Source organism: Astatotilapia calliptera, chromosome 16 (assembly GCF_964374335.1).
Source record: "Astatotilapia calliptera chromosome 16, fAstCal68.1, whole genome shotgun sequence".
Taxonomy (NCBI): domain Eukaryota; kingdom Metazoa; phylum Chordata; class Actinopteri; order Cichliformes; family Cichlidae; genus Astatotilapia; species Astatotilapia calliptera.
Window position 1 is genome coordinate 24,794,289 of NC_137437.1, and position 17,748 is coordinate 24,812,036.

General features: G+C 39.8%; 1 protein-coding gene across 6 annotated transcripts in view; it reads right to left on the bottom strand.

Annotated features, from left to right (window-relative positions):
• cps1 (carbamoyl-phosphate synthase 1, mitochondrial) overlaps positions 1 to 17,748 on the bottom strand; it is a 65,455-nt gene that overhangs the window by 32,540 nt on the left and 15,167 nt on the right. For all 6 annotated transcript variants that reach the window (XM_080290611.1, XM_080290608.1, XM_080290610.1 and 3 more), the window contains exons 21-29: positions 15,411 to 15,532; positions 11,039 to 11,180; positions 9,980 to 10,045; positions 9,353 to 9,416; positions 8,931 to 9,112; positions 6,104 to 6,298; positions 3,738 to 3,805; positions 1,187 to 1,262; positions 23 to 100 (exon numbers count right to left, since the gene is read on the bottom strand). In XM_080290611.1, coding sequence (XP_080146737.1) covers positions 23 to 100; positions 1,187 to 1,262; positions 3,738 to 3,805; positions 6,104 to 6,298; positions 8,931 to 9,112; positions 9,353 to 9,416; positions 9,980 to 10,045; positions 11,039 to 11,180; positions 15,411 to 15,532 — 993 coding nt within the window. The remainder of the gene's footprint in view (positions 1 to 22; positions 101 to 1,186; positions 1,263 to 3,737; positions 3,806 to 6,103; positions 6,299 to 8,930; positions 9,113 to 9,352; positions 9,417 to 9,979; positions 10,046 to 11,038; positions 11,181 to 15,410; positions 15,533 to 17,748) is intronic.

A 17,748-nucleotide genomic window follows, 5' to 3' on the forward strand; every position in this document is an offset into this window, starting at 1 on the left:
ATGCCTTTGTAGAGTAAGCCACCTTGCCATTCTTGGCCACAGCATCTACCTCCACCTCCCTGGCACCACGTATGAATTTGGTGATGACAACTGGATGCTCCTGAAAGAGAGTCACGAGCAAGGTTATTCATTTGTGGGGGGGAAACAAAACGCAGTTGTGTATATTCATATTGAGAAGATATGAATCTTATGAAGAGAACTTTTCAGTTTCTGGCCTAGTGCCAACATCAACATAATTTTAGTTTTTGGATTCTACCCAGTTCTGAGGAAAGTCTCTCTTCTCCTAAATGCTTTACCATTTTTTGCCATCACTTGAGAAAGCAGTGTACAGTGGGTTATGGCAGTTACTTTTGTTAACAGCTAGCCATCTGCCATTACATTACACCACATTGTACCCCGAAGAGGTGATGGTGAGTCACTGTAACATCTGGTCTGCCTCATTCAAACACAAGAAAAAGAGGTGACACTGCCCAGGTGTTGCATTTTTCTTTTATACACCGTAATTTCGACTTCTTGTCAGTCACGTTGAAGAACAGGCAGTCAATGAACAGCACAACAATAATGTTGCTGGAGAGATTTGGCTGACTAGGGTTTGTTTTTAGCCAGGCATGGATGTGTACCCTCTCACCATGCTTCAGGTCCCTAACACATTGCATACAGCGTCCACTTCCCTGGCCACCATCAGCATCAGGCGACACAGCAGACTGAACACCTGATCCCCGTAGCTTAAGTTCATCCATGTATGCAGATAAGATATTTCTATTCTTGCACACATTTTTCCTTATTTTGCTTTTAACTACAAGAGGCTGTGATTATTGCCTTGTTCCAAGTCTATTAAAATGCCATGAAAAGGTTTGCTTTGGTGCTCTGAAGGTGTAAAATGTGCATGTGTGTACGCATATAGCCCTAAGCAAAGGCCCTTGGAAGGGCCAACTGCCTCCAAGCTGCCTAGGTGTTCAGTGGAGTAGAGATGGGCACATAATACTAGTCAACAGCCGTTGCCAGCTGGTAGCATTAGTTAATTGAAAGCAAAGGGACAACTTTGTGCAAAATTAATGTGATTGTATATGCTAGACAGAGACAGAGGGACCAGTAGAAAAAAATAAATAAGGGTGAGACAGAGTTTTATCGCAATATGTCTCTTTTGCAGGTGCAGGTAAGTACAAATAGTTAAGAGTGAGCTCACCTGGGACACGTGTGCAGCCTCTTCCAAGAAGCGTTTCATCTCCTCTTCACCGTACACAACGTTCATAGCAGAGCCACTGGCACGATGCAGGCGAGGGAGAGAGAGTGGGGAAGGGAAATCAAAAGGGCACAGGAGAGGATGAGAAACAAGCAAAAGAGGAGAACATACAAGCTTCAAATGATTGTTCAAAAACACTCATTATCTCTCCATTGCATCACTATTACCATCAGGAACAAGGTCTGGAAACAGTTGAAATAAGGAGCGAGGGAGCGAGAGAGACTGGGAGAAGAACAGCTATTTAGGTCGAAAAGCACTCCAGGCTCTAGAAAATGAGTTCAGATCTTCATCATTAAAAAACAATGGATTTAGGCTAGTTTTGTTGTGGTTGTTGTTTTTGATTTTAGACTGCTAGCTGGGCTATCCTCCTGATAGAAAAAGCGTGGTTGAGTGAAACAGGACGAAGGAAGGCCTCATGCTTGGGTCAGAGCTTTATACCGTAGCTCTCTATAGCTTAGAGGCAGATATACTGTATGTCTAAACCCCAACACAAAACTGACCCTTCATTCAGGAAACCAGTGATATATTTATATCGCATTTAAATGAAGGCATATAACTGACTCAGATGCCATCTAGTTTTTGCCTCACTGTTCTCGGAACATTCAAATGTATCCAGCCATTAAGATTAAAGCTGTTCAGCATGCTGTGTAAGTGCTGCCGAGTTAAAACTTGATGGCTTATGTGTCCAGTGTTGGCCAAAATCAAAAGTCAGCATTCTATTAAAACCCCCTAAAATGTCTATGCTTTAATGTCTTTCCATCCATTAGCCCAGCATATAATGTGTCCAGTATTAGCAGGATTAGTAAAAGTTGTGATCACAATGAGTTTTAGTTCTAAAGAGGTGCACATTTGCTGGATAATGTAATGGTAATCATCATACTTTGAAAATTCAAGACTTTTTTTAAGGAGTAAGTAAAAATGCTGTCTTAATCTTAACCAACTTTCAGTAAAAGGCCACATGCCTGATGTAAAATGATCCTAATGTCTGACAGACAATACGTTAGTTAGGGTTGGCCAGTTGGAAAGTGGCAAGTATTAATTAGGTGCTCAGTTGTAAACCCTCGTTTGTTTACTTTCACATTCTGATGGGATTTCAACTTCCAAGACTTCCAGCTAGCTCCCAGTCAGAGACGTTTCACCATATCAGACACTTATTAAAACAACTGGAGTGCAATAAACTCACTTGATGCTTTTTTTGTCCCCTCTCCCCCACTAATAAAAGCGACTATGGTAACTCACCCACACAGATATTTCACACGCGTAGCAAATTTTCAGGACTTTGCATTTGCACTTTGTATTTTCAAGAAAAGCTTTTGCAGCATTTGTTAAAAGCAAAGAACAAGACGATGTCTCAATCTTTCTGCTCTGGACTCACATCTCAGATGCATGTTTAAAAGACGCGACCTTCATAAAATGGTAAAACTACAGACTAGTTTAAAGTCTGCTTTGCTTGTCACAGCAGTAACAATACTAAGCAAATGTTTACACAACTAAATGGAAAGATTAAGTTAAATATGCAAATAGTATCACTTTTGTCGTTTGTGTGCACATTTTACTTCTACAGAAAACTGAAGTATGATTCCGACAAGGATGAGAGTGTTTAGTGTGTAAATCTGAGTATCTCTGCATATGTACTGAGGCTGAGCAGAACACTCAAAATATATTAGCAAGCATGTCAGAGGGAAAAAAGTGAAAAAAGCTGTAGGGATGCTAAAGATCAGGATGAGTTCATCGAACACTGATGCTACGGAGAAGAGAGGAGCTTCCACTCCACTGGTATTCAACAGAAGTCACTGTAAGTGGATTATTATTCATTTCATTCGATCATAAACTGTATGATTATAGTTCCTTCAACATCAAACAGAAGCACACTTTAATACTGGTACATATCACTTGACTGAATTACATTAATATTGCCTCGTGCACAAAACTCATGGGTTTCCCACAGTCCCCTGCAGTGAATAGACAAATCCTGTTTAAAACAACATCACAGCTTGAATGTAGAAACATACGTTTTCGGTGACAGCAGACTGCCTGCCGAATCCAGGGTGCCATCATGACACCTTCTGGACAAAAGTGTCACTGCATGACTGAAGCAGCGTTTGAGTGAATGCAGTTCATTAATCATCATAACTTAAAATCTGTTTTATCCATCTAGTAATTACGCTGTGAATTAGCTGTTAAGAAATTCCATTGATTTCCCTCTCAAGTCTCAGTAAAACCAAGGGTGCACTTAGTGTGTATTTATTTAGGACAGAAAAGTGGCACAAGATAAATTCTGATTAGATTTTATACTTGCAGGCCACTACAGTCTATATTTTTTGGAAAAAGATGAAGCAAATTATCTAAAAATATCTATATATTTTAAAGTATTAATGATTAATATGCAACATTTACAGTTAAGAGACTGCTGATGGAATAAGAATCTGAACTACCGCAACCTTTGTGATGGGAAACAAGATTAGTCTGGTTGTTATGATATATTAAAACCTACCTCAGAACATAGGAGGGCCTCAGCAGACAGGGGTACCCCATCTGGTTAGCGAAGGCAAACGCGTCTTCCTGTGAGGAGACAGAAGTGCACAGCAGACGTATTATAGTTGGGCCAGAAATCAAAGGGAATAAGCTGCCACAACTCGGAGCTCCACATATAAATGTGCATCTTGAAGCTCCAGTGACACTGCACTAAAATTTTAGAAAAACACATCTGTCAACTGAAGTGGGATTTTTTTTTTTTTTTTTACATTTCTGCAATTTTACATTTTGTAGTAAACAACTAACTGAAACATAAAGGTTTTAAAATCCAGTTGATATTAGGGGAAGGGTTGGGGTTGCTAATATAAAGTTGGACAGGTGCTTTCAAATGCAAACGTTCATCAACATCCAGTGCAATTTTGCTTTTTATAGAATAAAAGTTCTGAAAGGTTCTGCATATTAGCTGTTTAGGACATCTGTGTAAATTACAAATACATCGGTTTTGGAGGACACAGTGAAAAAATATTTTATTCCTTTAACATACTAAAATGTGTTAACAGTGTTAAAAACTCTGAGGGAGGATATTTAGTCCAGACATGACAGTTTAACCAGAGTATCAAAGTACATTTAATAATACCTAGATTCATCTGACTTGTGTAACTACTATGTTGTTGCTGCAATAAGAAAGCTTATTGATTACAGACACTTCAGATAAAAGACTAAATATCAAAACAAGGAATTCTTGTGCTCATCCTCTTAAATCTTTTATACAGCAAGCCCCTGTTTTACCTTTTCTCAGTTCAAAAACACACATACTAGTGTCTCATGAACAAAGGGTGTACTCCCATATCTGCGAAGAACAGAACAAATCAAGCAAATACAAGGGGGAAGATAAATGCTCCAAGAGTGAAAAAGCATGGGGCTTACATTCATCTCCCTTTTGAACCCTCCCTCTGTCATGAAAAGAGTGAACGAAGAAATTGTCGGAGTTGTGGACAGAGTCTAGAAGCAAAAGCAAGGCTGAATGTCCTCCTCCTCCTCCTCCTCCTCCTCCTCCTCCTCCTCCTCATCATCATTATCATCATCATTCTCTCTATTCTGTTTCACCGCATGTCTGGTCTTGTTCTCTCCATCATTACCCACTCTTCACTCACCAGGTGAAGTACCATTTACCAAACAGAAAATAGCTTCCCAGAGATGCAAGAACCATCTCCCTGAGGCTCTCCTGGAGTTATTCCAGCCAATTAAAAACAAACCGTTTCTCAAAGACTGGCATGAATATAGAATATACGCAAACCTTGGAGAGAAGGAACTCTATCTGTGTGTGTGAACTAGATAATCACTCCTCAGTGGTAACTGAATACAAGAGCAAAGGTAATGGAAGAGACATTTTAGCACCGACTGCAGACATATTTCCACAGTGCTCCGCATGTTCCACAGAGCAGTCTGCCAGTGTTTCATTCAGATGGAGCCAGGAGTGAGTATAGCCAGCCAATTACAAGAAAAAGACTAAAAAAAAGACATGCACGTAGTAGTGAATAGTACCTTTGTAAGGAATATATTTTAGAAATAATAAGCATGTGTGTAGAAAATTCTAAATATAAAAAAATAATGCTAATTGATAAATCAGAAAAAAGGCATTTCCATGGTCAAATATGTGCATCAGTACACTCTGTGTGGGGTTTGATGATCTTAATATTTTTCATAGTTTTGAAATTTCTCATCCAAACACTATGATTGATATTCATAGGAGTTCCCTGTAAACCATCAAGATCGTCTTATAGAAACGAAGTAAAACGCTAAATTTCCAATCACTTTATGTTCTCTGCCTCAGCTGACAAGCAAAATCTTGTTACAGTTTCTCCAGGAACTGTTTTACACCATGTTTTGACTCTAAAAACTTTTTAAATGGCTGCAATATTAACACACTTTCCACAGCAGAGCTGTAATAAATCTAGCAATGTATACAAGTAAATGTCTTTACATGCCTTGACTCAAAATATTGTCTTAAAATCTTTGCCTCAAAATTGTTAACTGCAGTTACAAGTCGCAAATGTCACTCTTGCATTTTGTGATGGTGAATATAAGAGAAAGCATGTACCACACAAACTGAAGGGAAAAAAAAGAAGAAGTTGAGAATGCTAACTAGTATTTGAAGTGCCATTATGTGTTAGGGCAAGTCTCATATATAAGCACCAACTCAAAATTAAAACCTCTTTCAATACATTTTGATTTTTTTTCCCCGTTATCAGAAATAATTAATGGTATAATACTGATCCTTGGGCCACAGGTAAAGAGTTTGCTGAGAAAAATCTGCATCCCAGCATTGTACTACTATACAACTTTGTCACATCAATAATTCAGAATTTGCGAGTTTCCTCTCACCAGGGAGCTCAGGGCCCTCCATGGGGCTTGGGCAACCTCGAGGTCATCCAGGATACTGGAGAAGACTGAGCGCTCTTCAGCTCGGTCGATCTGCAGGGGGCTCGTCCCGAGAATCTTCACCCCACTCATGTGCAAGGGGACGGCTAGGTTGTTAGGAATCTGACCTCCCACTGATACGATGCAGCCAGAGCAACCCTGGAGAGGAGTAAATAGAATAAGAAGAATGCAAAAGAGAGCAGGCACTAAATCAACTAGAATACTAAAACAAGAAGAGGAAGAGGGGAGAAAAGACGGGAGGAGAGAAACCCTGCCTATAAGCCAAGATCTACATTCTGAAACCACTTTCAATTATTCTGACCTCTGATCACAGTGAAAATATGAGACAAGCACAAAGAGTTGATCTTGGTCGTGCCATGGGTTTAGTTATCACCGGGGAAGATAGATGTGTGTGTGTGTGTGTGCGCGCGCGCTCCTTTTAATAACAGCGTGCAGCCCCTTTTCCTGTCTAGCTGATCCAAGGGGGATGCTGTTTCCATGGCAATGCCAGGTTGTATCTCTTCATTATTCATGGCCTTGCTCTCCTGCTCCTGTCCAGGGTTTATCTCCATGCTCTAATGCCATATTTATCACACACACATATACAAACTGTAGCTGTGAGAGAGGGATTGATGGTAATGCTATCTCCCTGAACAAACAAACACTTAATCACACTCTGATCCCATCTCAACTTTAACTGGATTACATTTCCCCTGCAAGGGAAAGTCAGCGGACGTAAGTATACAAACACAGAACACAACATAAATACACAGGTGCCAACAAACCTATACACGGAAAATAGCAGGGAAACGTTGCCCTTGAATATTCTTTGACAACATCTGAGTCACCTTACGCCACCCACCCACACACACACACACACACACACACACACACACACACACACACACACACGGCCAAATGAAGAGGTCGGTCTGTGAGCCAAAAGTTTTCAAGCAGTTTTTCCCCTTTCCTACTTTTGAATCTTTATGACATCAAAGAGTCGGGACATCCTTAATATAGGCATCTCAGGCACATCGCTCTGGCGGAGGGCGCATCGCTCTTGCTAGGGACACAGTAACCCTGTCCACCTGTTGTTCAAATTGTTTGTTTGCAAAAGGGCAATGAACCAGAAGAACGTTGGCTTAAATGGGAGCCAAAATGGCTCATTTCAGACAGGATGAGGGGCTGTATAAGATATATAAAGTTAAGAATCGTGCAAAGTACTTTTACTCCAAGTACAAAAATATGGAGATGGAAGTGAGCTACATTTAGGATGCTAACTGTCAAATAATTTATTTATAAAAGTCCACAATACACTGTTCATTTGTTTTTGTTCATAAAATCATCAATCCAACAACCATTTACCACTTCTCCATGTCCAGGTTGCAGGGGTAAGAGTCTATGCAGAGCCCCCAAAAATCTCCCCCTGCCTAGCCACTGCTTCTACCTCATCTTGGGAGTTGCCAAGGCCAAGTTAGTCCATAGTGCCCTCAGACTGCCCTAGGGTTTATTGATGGTAAGGCATGCTTGAAACACATCACCTACGTGGGCTCCGATAAGATTTCCTAGTCCTGATTCTCAATCCACCTCAGCTCTTCCTCGTAATGTGGAGCAGCAGCATCTCTGACCAGGTTCCTAAAAGACCTAGCATCACACCCTAACTTGAGCTCTACCACTTGTATGACCCATCTTTTTTTTTTTTTCCAGTTACTGCCCACATCTTCTAGTCATGACTAAGAGTAGGATCATAGATCAACCAATAAATCCAGAAATAACCATAAAAATAAAAAAAACTTCATTATGCAATGTTGCATTATGTAAACCAAAAGCAGAGATAGATAGATATCTATATCTAGATATCTATATCTCTATATACACATACACACACATATAAAAAATAAAATAAAAAAAAAACAACCCACGCAAAACAACAAAAGCAAAATGTCCATTCACTGCCAATTCCCCCCCCCCATTTAAAAGAGTTATGTTAAGCTGGTTTTTGAGGCAAAAATTGGTGTGACACATAAAGAGTGACAAAGCTGCTTGCTTAACCGTCTTCTGAATTCATATATAAGAATAAGAGAAAATTCAGACAGTGGTGGTTATGTTTCATCCATGCCACTCTGAGCAGAGAAGGTATTTTTCCTCCAACACTGCGGCGATCTACTCTGTGGGTAGTCCATGGTAATAAGTCACAGTCATGCTGCTAATGTTTGATTTCTATATATTTTTCAATAAAGAATTATTCTTCAGCAGTGCAGAGAAGTTATTATGCCATTATATGAGTGCTTGTGTGCTGGTCTCGGATTATAAATCTACTTGCCAGTATTATCGGGCAAACATTTAAGTCCACGAGTGCACTCTGCCTTTGATATAGCGGTCAAGATTGATTTCTTTAATAAATATGCATCATGTACTTAATCAATATAACTCTGTTTATGGGAAATTTAAATTGGTTGCAATGCAATATTTAAATCAGATTCCACAGTTTACATATGAATATAATCGTTTTCATTGACAAAACCCTTTAACATATTGGTGACCTGCCCAGGGTCTACTGCCTCAACACTGAGCTGTGATAGGCTTAGAGTTTTAGATCAAAGCAGGGCAGTACATTTATCTTTGGTATTTTCAGTAATTCAGCATTTAAAGTTGTAGTATGTTTGGTTTGGACAGTGTCTTAATTGTATTGCATTAAAATATTTGTTCGTTTACAAAAAGTAGAGAAATATGTGTATTTTGTTTGAATTTCCACAAATGAAAAAAGTCACGTGTTCGGTAGTGTTTTAACCTCCTGCTGGGTGATATCCAGAATGCGTTCCAGGGTCAGTTCTTCAAAGTAAAGGCGATCACACTCATCGAAGTCTGTGCTGACCGTCTCTGGGTTGTGGTTTACTACAACTGTCTTCTTGCCCATTTGTCTCAAGGCTCTGATGCTGGACACCGCACACCAGTCAAACTCAACACTGCTGCCTGGTGGTCAAATGGTTGATAAATAGGTTGGCCATCAAAGGAAGATCACAATTTCAAAATTTCATCCTACAAAGTTTTAACTTGAAACAAAATGCAGCAAGTTTCAGTTATATCCCTTCTGGGTAAAAAACACTAGACAAGAGAAATAATGAAAAATGTACATCTTAGAAGTAATGGTGCTATTTTTATTATCACATATCGCAACAAACAAACAAACAAACAGTTTATTATTACACTCACCTATGTGGTAGGGTCCACAACCAAGAACCATAATTCCCTGGTCTTTAAAGTCCAGATCATGCTCCTAGTGAAGCAGACAAATCAACGATAGACTCTTGCATACATAAACCATGTTTTAGCCTTTTTTTGCTGCCAAATTTTCTTTCATTGTCTTCTCAAAACAAATAAGAAAGTCAGCCAGTGGATTAATATGTGCATTTACTAGTAAATATACTAGTGTTTGGTCATGCTACAGTATTGTTTGGACTGTGATTTTATTCTATTGTTAGGTTGATGCTAGGCAACATAGTGATATAATTATATATTTTTGTGGATTTAAAATTAAAATGATGTGCTTTTACAACATATTCAAGGTGGATAAATGCTACAAATGGGTAATTTTAGCCCATTTGTAGATGCCTACCAGGCCACACGATGACATCATAATATCAGATTTAGATAAGAACCTTCACGGGCCTAAGATGTTCCTGTGTGTTCATTTTGTCTATTCAACTCCTGATAGTGAAAAAAGTTTGTAGGCAAACAAATAAACTGTGTGCCTCACATAGTAAGAGATACAGTAATTCAATTTTATACATTCAATAATTGTATATTTACAAACGACTTTGTTTTTCCGAGACCACATACCTGACCGTGGTAAGTACAATACAGGTAGTTGGTCATTGCTGGGTACTCTGCAGCCAAAGTGTCAATCTAAGATGAGAGAAAACAAAATGTTAAAAATGGGGCATTTAAATAAATAAATAACTCAACTACTACTCTATAATGTAATCATCCATCCATCCATCCATCCATCCATCGTCATCCGCTTTGTCCGGGGTCGGGTCGCGGGGGCAGCAGCCTAAGCAAAGAGGCCCAGACCTCCCTCTCCCCAGCCACCTCCTCCAGCTTGTCCGGGGGAATACCAAGGCGTTCCCAGGCCAGCCGAGAGATGTAATCTCTCCAGCGTGTCCTGGGTCTGCCCCGGGGCCTCCTCCCGGTGGGACATGCCTGGAACACCTCACCCAGGTGGCGCCCAGGGGGCATCCTTGTCAGATGCCCGAACCACCTCAGCTGGGTCCTTTCGATGTGGAGCAGCAGCTGCTCTACTCTGAGCCCCTCTACTCTATAATGTAATCATAATGGCCAAAATGGGAGTAAACCAGTTTAAGCATTTGAAGAGCATGCAGACTCTCTCCAGAACGAAGAAATTTGCTCATTTTTACGAGGTTTACCACGATACCGCATAATTACAGATTATCATGTGTATTAACTTCAGTATGTGGTTAAAGACAGAACATGTACTAGCTGATGATGTATTAAATAAAAATTAATTTGGACTACTAAAAAGTTAGCCTCTGAAGCTGATACAGCTTCATCCCTTTACGCTTATGAACTCTGCTGTTGTCCCAGCCCTGTAAAAAACAGATTTCATGCCAGGCTGGTGAATTGGATTTGCAGATGTTAATAATTTAGTCACCTGCTTCAAGAAATACAATTTGGACAAAGGACATGTCAATACAGACTGAGATGCAAAGACAACTTTACTGACTCTCTCGCTATATGCACTTTTTATGCTTATCTTTTAAATATATTTGTAGCCAGAGGATACTTCTCTGTTGAGGTGTGTGTATATATCGATTAGCCAGAGTCAGTTATCTGAGCCCATCTGGTCTCTACTAAAAGGATCAGCCCAGTAATGCTCACCTGTTTGACCCAAGGTCTGATGCCATAATTGAGCCTCAGCTCTCTTGCTACTCCCTCATTGCAGCCTAGAATCTGACCAACCTGCCGGTCTGAGAAGCCATCCTGCTTGGCCTTTAGCAACATCCCCTTGGGGACTGTGCCACTGTGGGAAAAGATAATCAGCAGAGGTAATTAGGCAATTTTGCTAACCATTCTGAATCTTAAAGACTGTCCACAGTTTGATGCATTTTAAGTGTGAATCCCTGCAAATGCCAGACATTAGTATGAGAAAAAGAGGAAAACGTCCATAGAACCATAGAAATAAGAAGGTGAATCGAGTAAGTGGGTCATGACTAGCTCACTTACCCAGCAGCGGAGACCACAGGGAAGCGTCCACCTCAGAGCAATCAATAACAAATTGACAAACAAGGTGCAAAGTTGTGGGAGCATTAGGCTGGCAAGTGCAGCCATTTAAAACCCATTTGAATCAATAAAACTTCCACGTGAGCTGTAAGGTTACACAGATAAATAGCAGTGGGAATAAAGTTGGGAATCGGAAGGTGAATTCTGAATCGTGGTAAGGCGAGTATGTGGTTTGTGTGCAGAAAAGTCACAATCAGGAATACAACCCGTAGAGCGACGTCTGAGAAAGGAATAAGATCTCTTTTATTCCTTTGTTTATTTACATTTTTACTTATTAAGTGATACCATGCCTTGCACAATTTACTTGCACTGATAGTCTGCATATCAATTTTCTATTGATACAATAAATCCTCTTTAATAATAATAATCCCCTTTTAAAATAATTTTGATAAAAGAATTTATATCAGTTGGCATACTACCTATTGTGATGGTAAAACAGTTTATAGTCTGTCAATAGCAATGTTTTACACATTAAGACAAAAATTCTCTTTAGTCCATATCAGGTCTTAAAGATGAGGTAAAGGCAACCTGAGATGTGTGAAATCATGACACATTACAATGTTTTTTTTAGACAAACACTAAACCAAAATTCAGGGGGAAAAAATGAATAAGAAATAATAAGTACACCTCGTGCTTCAATAGTTTGTAGAGCCAACTTCAGCAGAAATAACTGTCAGTAATCATTTTCTGTGTGACTGCTAGTCTCTCACATCATTGTGCAGAAACTTTTGCCCACTCATCTGTTGCGGGGCGTGGTTTGTGGCGCGGTTTGTGGCGCGGTTTGTGGCGCAGCTGCGTAGTGTTAAAGTTTGGAAGATGTGGTCCGTTCCGTCATTCTCCTCTCACATTATCTTTACCATGTTACTTCAGTTCATAGGGGCTTTTGGGTATTTGTTTTTACACAGCTCTCTTAAAGTCAGGTTGAGTGTTGAATCTGGGCCATTATAACACCTCGACCCTTTTCTTTTTCAGCCATTCTGTAAATATGCTAGTATGCTTGGCAAACTTGTTCTCTTGCATGACCAGTTTTAGCTGTCCAACAGAGGTCATAATTGACTCTAGAATACTTTGGTACACAAAAGGTGCTCGTGGATGTCCATGTACTGTGGCTCCAAAACAAACCTTAATCATCAGCCCCCCACCACTACTCTTGACAGCTGGTATGAGTAGTTTATACCAATATGGGTTTTATTTGTTTGTTTTCTCTGCATGTGGTGCTGTGCATTATAGACAAACATCTCCATTTTGGTTTCATTTCCTAAAAGGACATTGTTCCTTGTCTTGTGGTGTGTTTACATGCAAACTTAAAGAAGAGGCTTTCCCCTGGCAACCCTCCCTAAAAAGCCATACTTGTTCAGTTTTTTTTTTTCCCTAATTGTACTGTCATGAACTTTAACATTTAGCATGCTAAATGAGGCCCGTAGAGTCTTAAGATGCAGCTCTTGGGTATTTTCCAGTTTTTCTGAGCATTGCACGGTCTGACCTTTGAATTTGCTAGTACGTCCACTCCACTGTTTTGTTCTGTTTTTTTGCTGAAATAATTTTCCACTTGTGAATATTCTCACTGTAAGAAAATGAATGTCAAACAGCCACGTAACCCTTCCCAGATTGATGGGCAGCAAAGGTTGACTCTTTCACATCATTGCTGATGTCTTTCGTCCTTGTTCTCACACACACACACACACACACACACACACACACACACACACACACACACACACACACACCCCCCCCCCCTCTGAATGGTCCAGACCTGCAAACTGCTTTCATACAGGTTTGTCCACAGGTTTTATAAACTGTTTTATAAACTTCATAGATTCGGCCACACCTGATGATGACCAATAATCATGTGCAATGGCAAAGTAATATATTTAGTATTATTCAGTTTCTTTTTGGATTTGTATTTCATCTGAGGTTGCATTTACCCAATTTTAAAACTGTCTGGGGAGAATTCAAAATATGTCCTGACACAAAACCTTAGAATTTAAAGAGAATGAACTTTTTTACCATGACTCTGTTAGCTTATCACAAGATCTGAGGTAGTGTGATGGATTCTGTTATTAGTAAGTACTCAAGGAAAAATGGTCCTTTTAAATTTGTTTTGTTTACATGTTGTATTGAATTTTCTAGCCAGCTAAAAACCAATCTAAAACATGAACTATAATTGCAACATTACTGCAGTAAAATGACAGAGGAGGTGGTAGGTAAAACCGCTCCAGTGCATGATAAAATATTAAACTTTATTAAAACAATACAACATTCCACACATTAAAAAAAACATAATATAAAAACACCACATTGTAAGTGTTGAAAGTATTCTTTTTAGGAGGTATGCAAACTTCCATTTGCTTCCTGATTAAGTAATGAGTTAAACTGAACAGATGAATATGCTGCTATAAAGTTGATATTGACTTTATCATCCAACTCCCACATACAAAGCAACAAGCAAATGTAGCAGTATTTCTTTAACCCAAGGTAGAGACAATAAGGGATTCTATTTTCCTGGTAAACCACTGCCTTTTCTTCCTGCTCCTTATCTGAATTATTTATAACCTTATAGCGTAACAATATTGGAAATGTCAAGTGTGTTTTAACTCCCACTGCACGTGGCTTTGCTGAGAAATAACAAACCCAAGAAACGGGAGCGGCAAGTCAGAATCAAAGGAAAGACATTTGATCCCAAAGCTTGGCTGTGTTGTGAGCAATTTTGTCTGGAAAAGCAGTTTAAAGAATGAAGAAAGCCCCTCGCATGCCATGAACCGATGTGAATAGACCATCGCGCACAAATAAAACACTCCACCATATACTTGCCATTGCCATTGCGGCTATGTGTGAATAGAAAGTTGCTATGTATTCTGACATATTGCAAAGACACATGAACACACAATATGTTTTAAAAACTCACTTTCCCTTGAAGTTTAAACTTTTAAATGATTATATTTACATTTGTGTGCATAAATCATTAAATTGCTAGGGACTGTCTGTGGTTTATCTATACCCAGGTATCCATGGCAGCATGATGCAATTTTAATTTATAGAAATGCAAGTACCAATAAAAAAAAAAGGACTCAATACTATATTCATATTGACTTGTGCAAACAACTTTGGAAAAATAGAACAAATGGTCAAAAGTAAGCTTTCTTTGGAAATGTTAACACCATTGCATAAAAGCATATAATGCGTAATGTAGCAACTTTTGCAGAAGTCTCAACATGTTCTGTCTGAGCCCGACTCCTCCTTAGAGGACTGCAGAGTTACATTATGCAGCCAGTGTGTCTTTTTTCACTAAGCCAGCTGACCAAATAAGAGAGCGTGCAGTACGTGATGCAGTGTACAAATAAGGATTAAAATATGTTGTATTATATTTTTTCCTTGTGATTTAATTGTAATTACCCTTCAATCTAGAGGAAAAAAATTCTTACGCACACAAAGACTGCTGAGCAGCAGAGCATGAAGCCCACCCGTGCTCAGCACCATACTCCATCAGTCTGGCAGCAGACTAACATTTTCTGCCCATCCCCATGTCCCCTGCTCCAGAAGAAGTGAAAACTACAACAACACGCCGTGTGTCAGGCTGTAGCAGTGGGTGCCCACCAAACGGCCAGCCATTAATTATTAAACAGCAGAGTCGGAAGAAAGCACCAGGTAACCTGTGGCTGAGCAATGATAATTCACAAAGGCTTGGATTTGGGCTGTCCAGGTAAGAGCTGAAGGGCAGAAGGACAGGAAAGAGAAAGAGGGGGAGGAAGGTAGTTGCGAGGAACCCTGAGAAAGAATGAAAGGAGACAGACACAGAGACTAAAGAGACTGGGGCTTATCTAATTTGTGGGCACAGTTTTTCATGTTTCTATCCACACCCATAAACAAATAGACGGCACATCTACTTTTAAAAAAAAAATTTTTTTTATTAAATGTACATATCTATTTAAGTAAGTTCAAGTTACTTGAATAAACACTCCGCATGCTTTACCTGTTGTAGTTTGCAAGATGTTGCTCCACGTTTGTTATTCCATGAAGTTTGTGGAGGAACCACTTGTCTATGGCTGTCAGCTGGTGGATCTGATCAACACTCATCATGCCACTGTAGAGGGCCTGAGAAGTAAAAGCAAGAAACAAAGAACGGGATCATCATGATCTTCCATTGTTACGACTATTACGAAACTCGGACATGTGTTTAATTGGTCAGAGTTTTAAATTTTGATTTTATTCTGTGATCGGCTGCTCATGAGAAAAACCACGCAACCAATAACCCAGTGATCTCTAGTGTATTATAAGTAAATCAAGTGCATGAACAATACAGAGTATTATTGCAACATTTCATCTAAAAGAAAAATAAGTATTTTATCTGAAATAAAGTGTCTAAAGTGTCAGGCTGATAGTGTGCAAGCTCCTTGTACTGAAAGCTTTTTATTCACAGCAGCGCCCCAGGTCATTTACAGCATGTCGTCCCCCTCTCGCTCTTCCTACCTTCCTGTCTTCCAACTGTCACTATCTAATAAATGCAAAAAGCCAAAAAATAAATCTTAAAAATCTGCGCACACATACAAACAGTTTCCAAGGACAACTTGCCAGAAAGTCCAAGGTTATCTGTAACAAACCATCTGGTGCACCAAGTTATCAACCATGAGAAATACCTACAAAGAGCAGACCAATATAGTCATTTCCAAAACAGGCTGGGATGCCTTGCAAAATTTATGTAGGCTGGAAAGTCATCTATACCCTACACGCACTTGAATGTAGTACATCGTGAAGCAAGGATGCCAAAAGTAGAAAAAAAAAAAAGAATGTTTTCAGTTGTTGCATTTGTGCATGCAGACAAAAACACTTAGGAATAACAAAAGTATAGTTATATTACATTTGCAGTGAAGCACTGAGAACTGCTCACCTAACAGTTGATGTGTCAAGACGGCGTACGTAGCTGAGGTTCAGAGGCGGTCAGACTGGTGTGTAGACAACAACCTGGACCTCAATACCACCAAGACAAAAGAACTGGTAGTTGACTTTAGAAGGTGGAAGTCTGAGCTGCAGCCTGTCAGCATCAATGGGGAGTGTGTGGAAAGGGTCTCCAGTTTCAAGTTCCTGGGTGTGCACATAGACCCAGACCTCCAATGGAGCTCAAACACCTCTGTGGTTTTGAAGAAAGCCCAACAGCGTCTCCACTTTCTGAGAATCCTCAGAAAAAATGGACCTGAAGGAGCTGCTGAGCGTCTTCTACCACTGCTCCATTGAAAGTGTGCTGACATACTACATCTGTGTGGTTCTCCAGCTGCACTATGGCACACAGACAGGCAGTCCAGAAGGTCATTAATATGGCCCAAAAAAACTCATTAGGCATCCTCTTCCCTTCCCGAAGGATCTGTACAGCACTCGCTGTCTCAAGAGGGCACGCAGCATCCTACAGGACTGTGCATACCTAGGACACTGGGTGTTTAAGCTGCTGCCGTCTGGTAAGAGATTCAGGCTGCTGAGGTCCTGGACAAACAGACTAAAGCGCAGCAAAAAAATTCTGGCACAACTTCACCTGCTTCCAAGGTGCATGGAGAGGATGAAAGAATTCACAAAGCAGGAACTCCAGCAACACTTGAGGGAAGATGAACAACTTTGATAATTGACCAACGCGTAAGAAGGAGTGCTATGAATATACACAAAAAAATAAAAAAAATTTAAAAGGACAGTCTTTAATGGTAAAGGTACGTTTGAATTTAGAAAACAAGATTACATCATAACATGATGTTAACATTTCATTATTACTAAGTTAAGTTACTGTGTTGTGTTGCAATGTGTCGTGTCTTGGACCTTTACATCTGGCTGTAAGTCTCTTACAGTTGATGCAATTTGTTTTTTGCTTTACACACAACAAAGAAAATGTCCCCAAGATGTACAGGTGTAAAACTAAAACCATTCAAACTGTTTGAGCTTCTAACAGTCTGAGATCATGTGGATAGCAGGCAGTTTAGCTTTGAGTGACAGTAGCTATGCTTACCACCCCGCAGCATTACAGACTCATGTAACAGACTAGAGATCAAATGTGGATCATCAATCCCTGACGCTGTCACCACCTCAATTATCTCATTCAATACTTAAGGAAATTGATCCATCTACACCGGTGATGAAAAACATGTTCATATGCTGGAGCCATAAATGTTTTTCACCTTGTAAGATCTTTGTGCCTGAAAAATAAAGCTCAACCCTGTGCTTATAAGTGCTGTCTCACCTTCATCTGCTTCTATGAGGAAAGCTACAGACACATAGCAGTATATGTTTGCGCGATCCATCTTTCCTCTCTCTGGAATATATTTGAAGAGCCC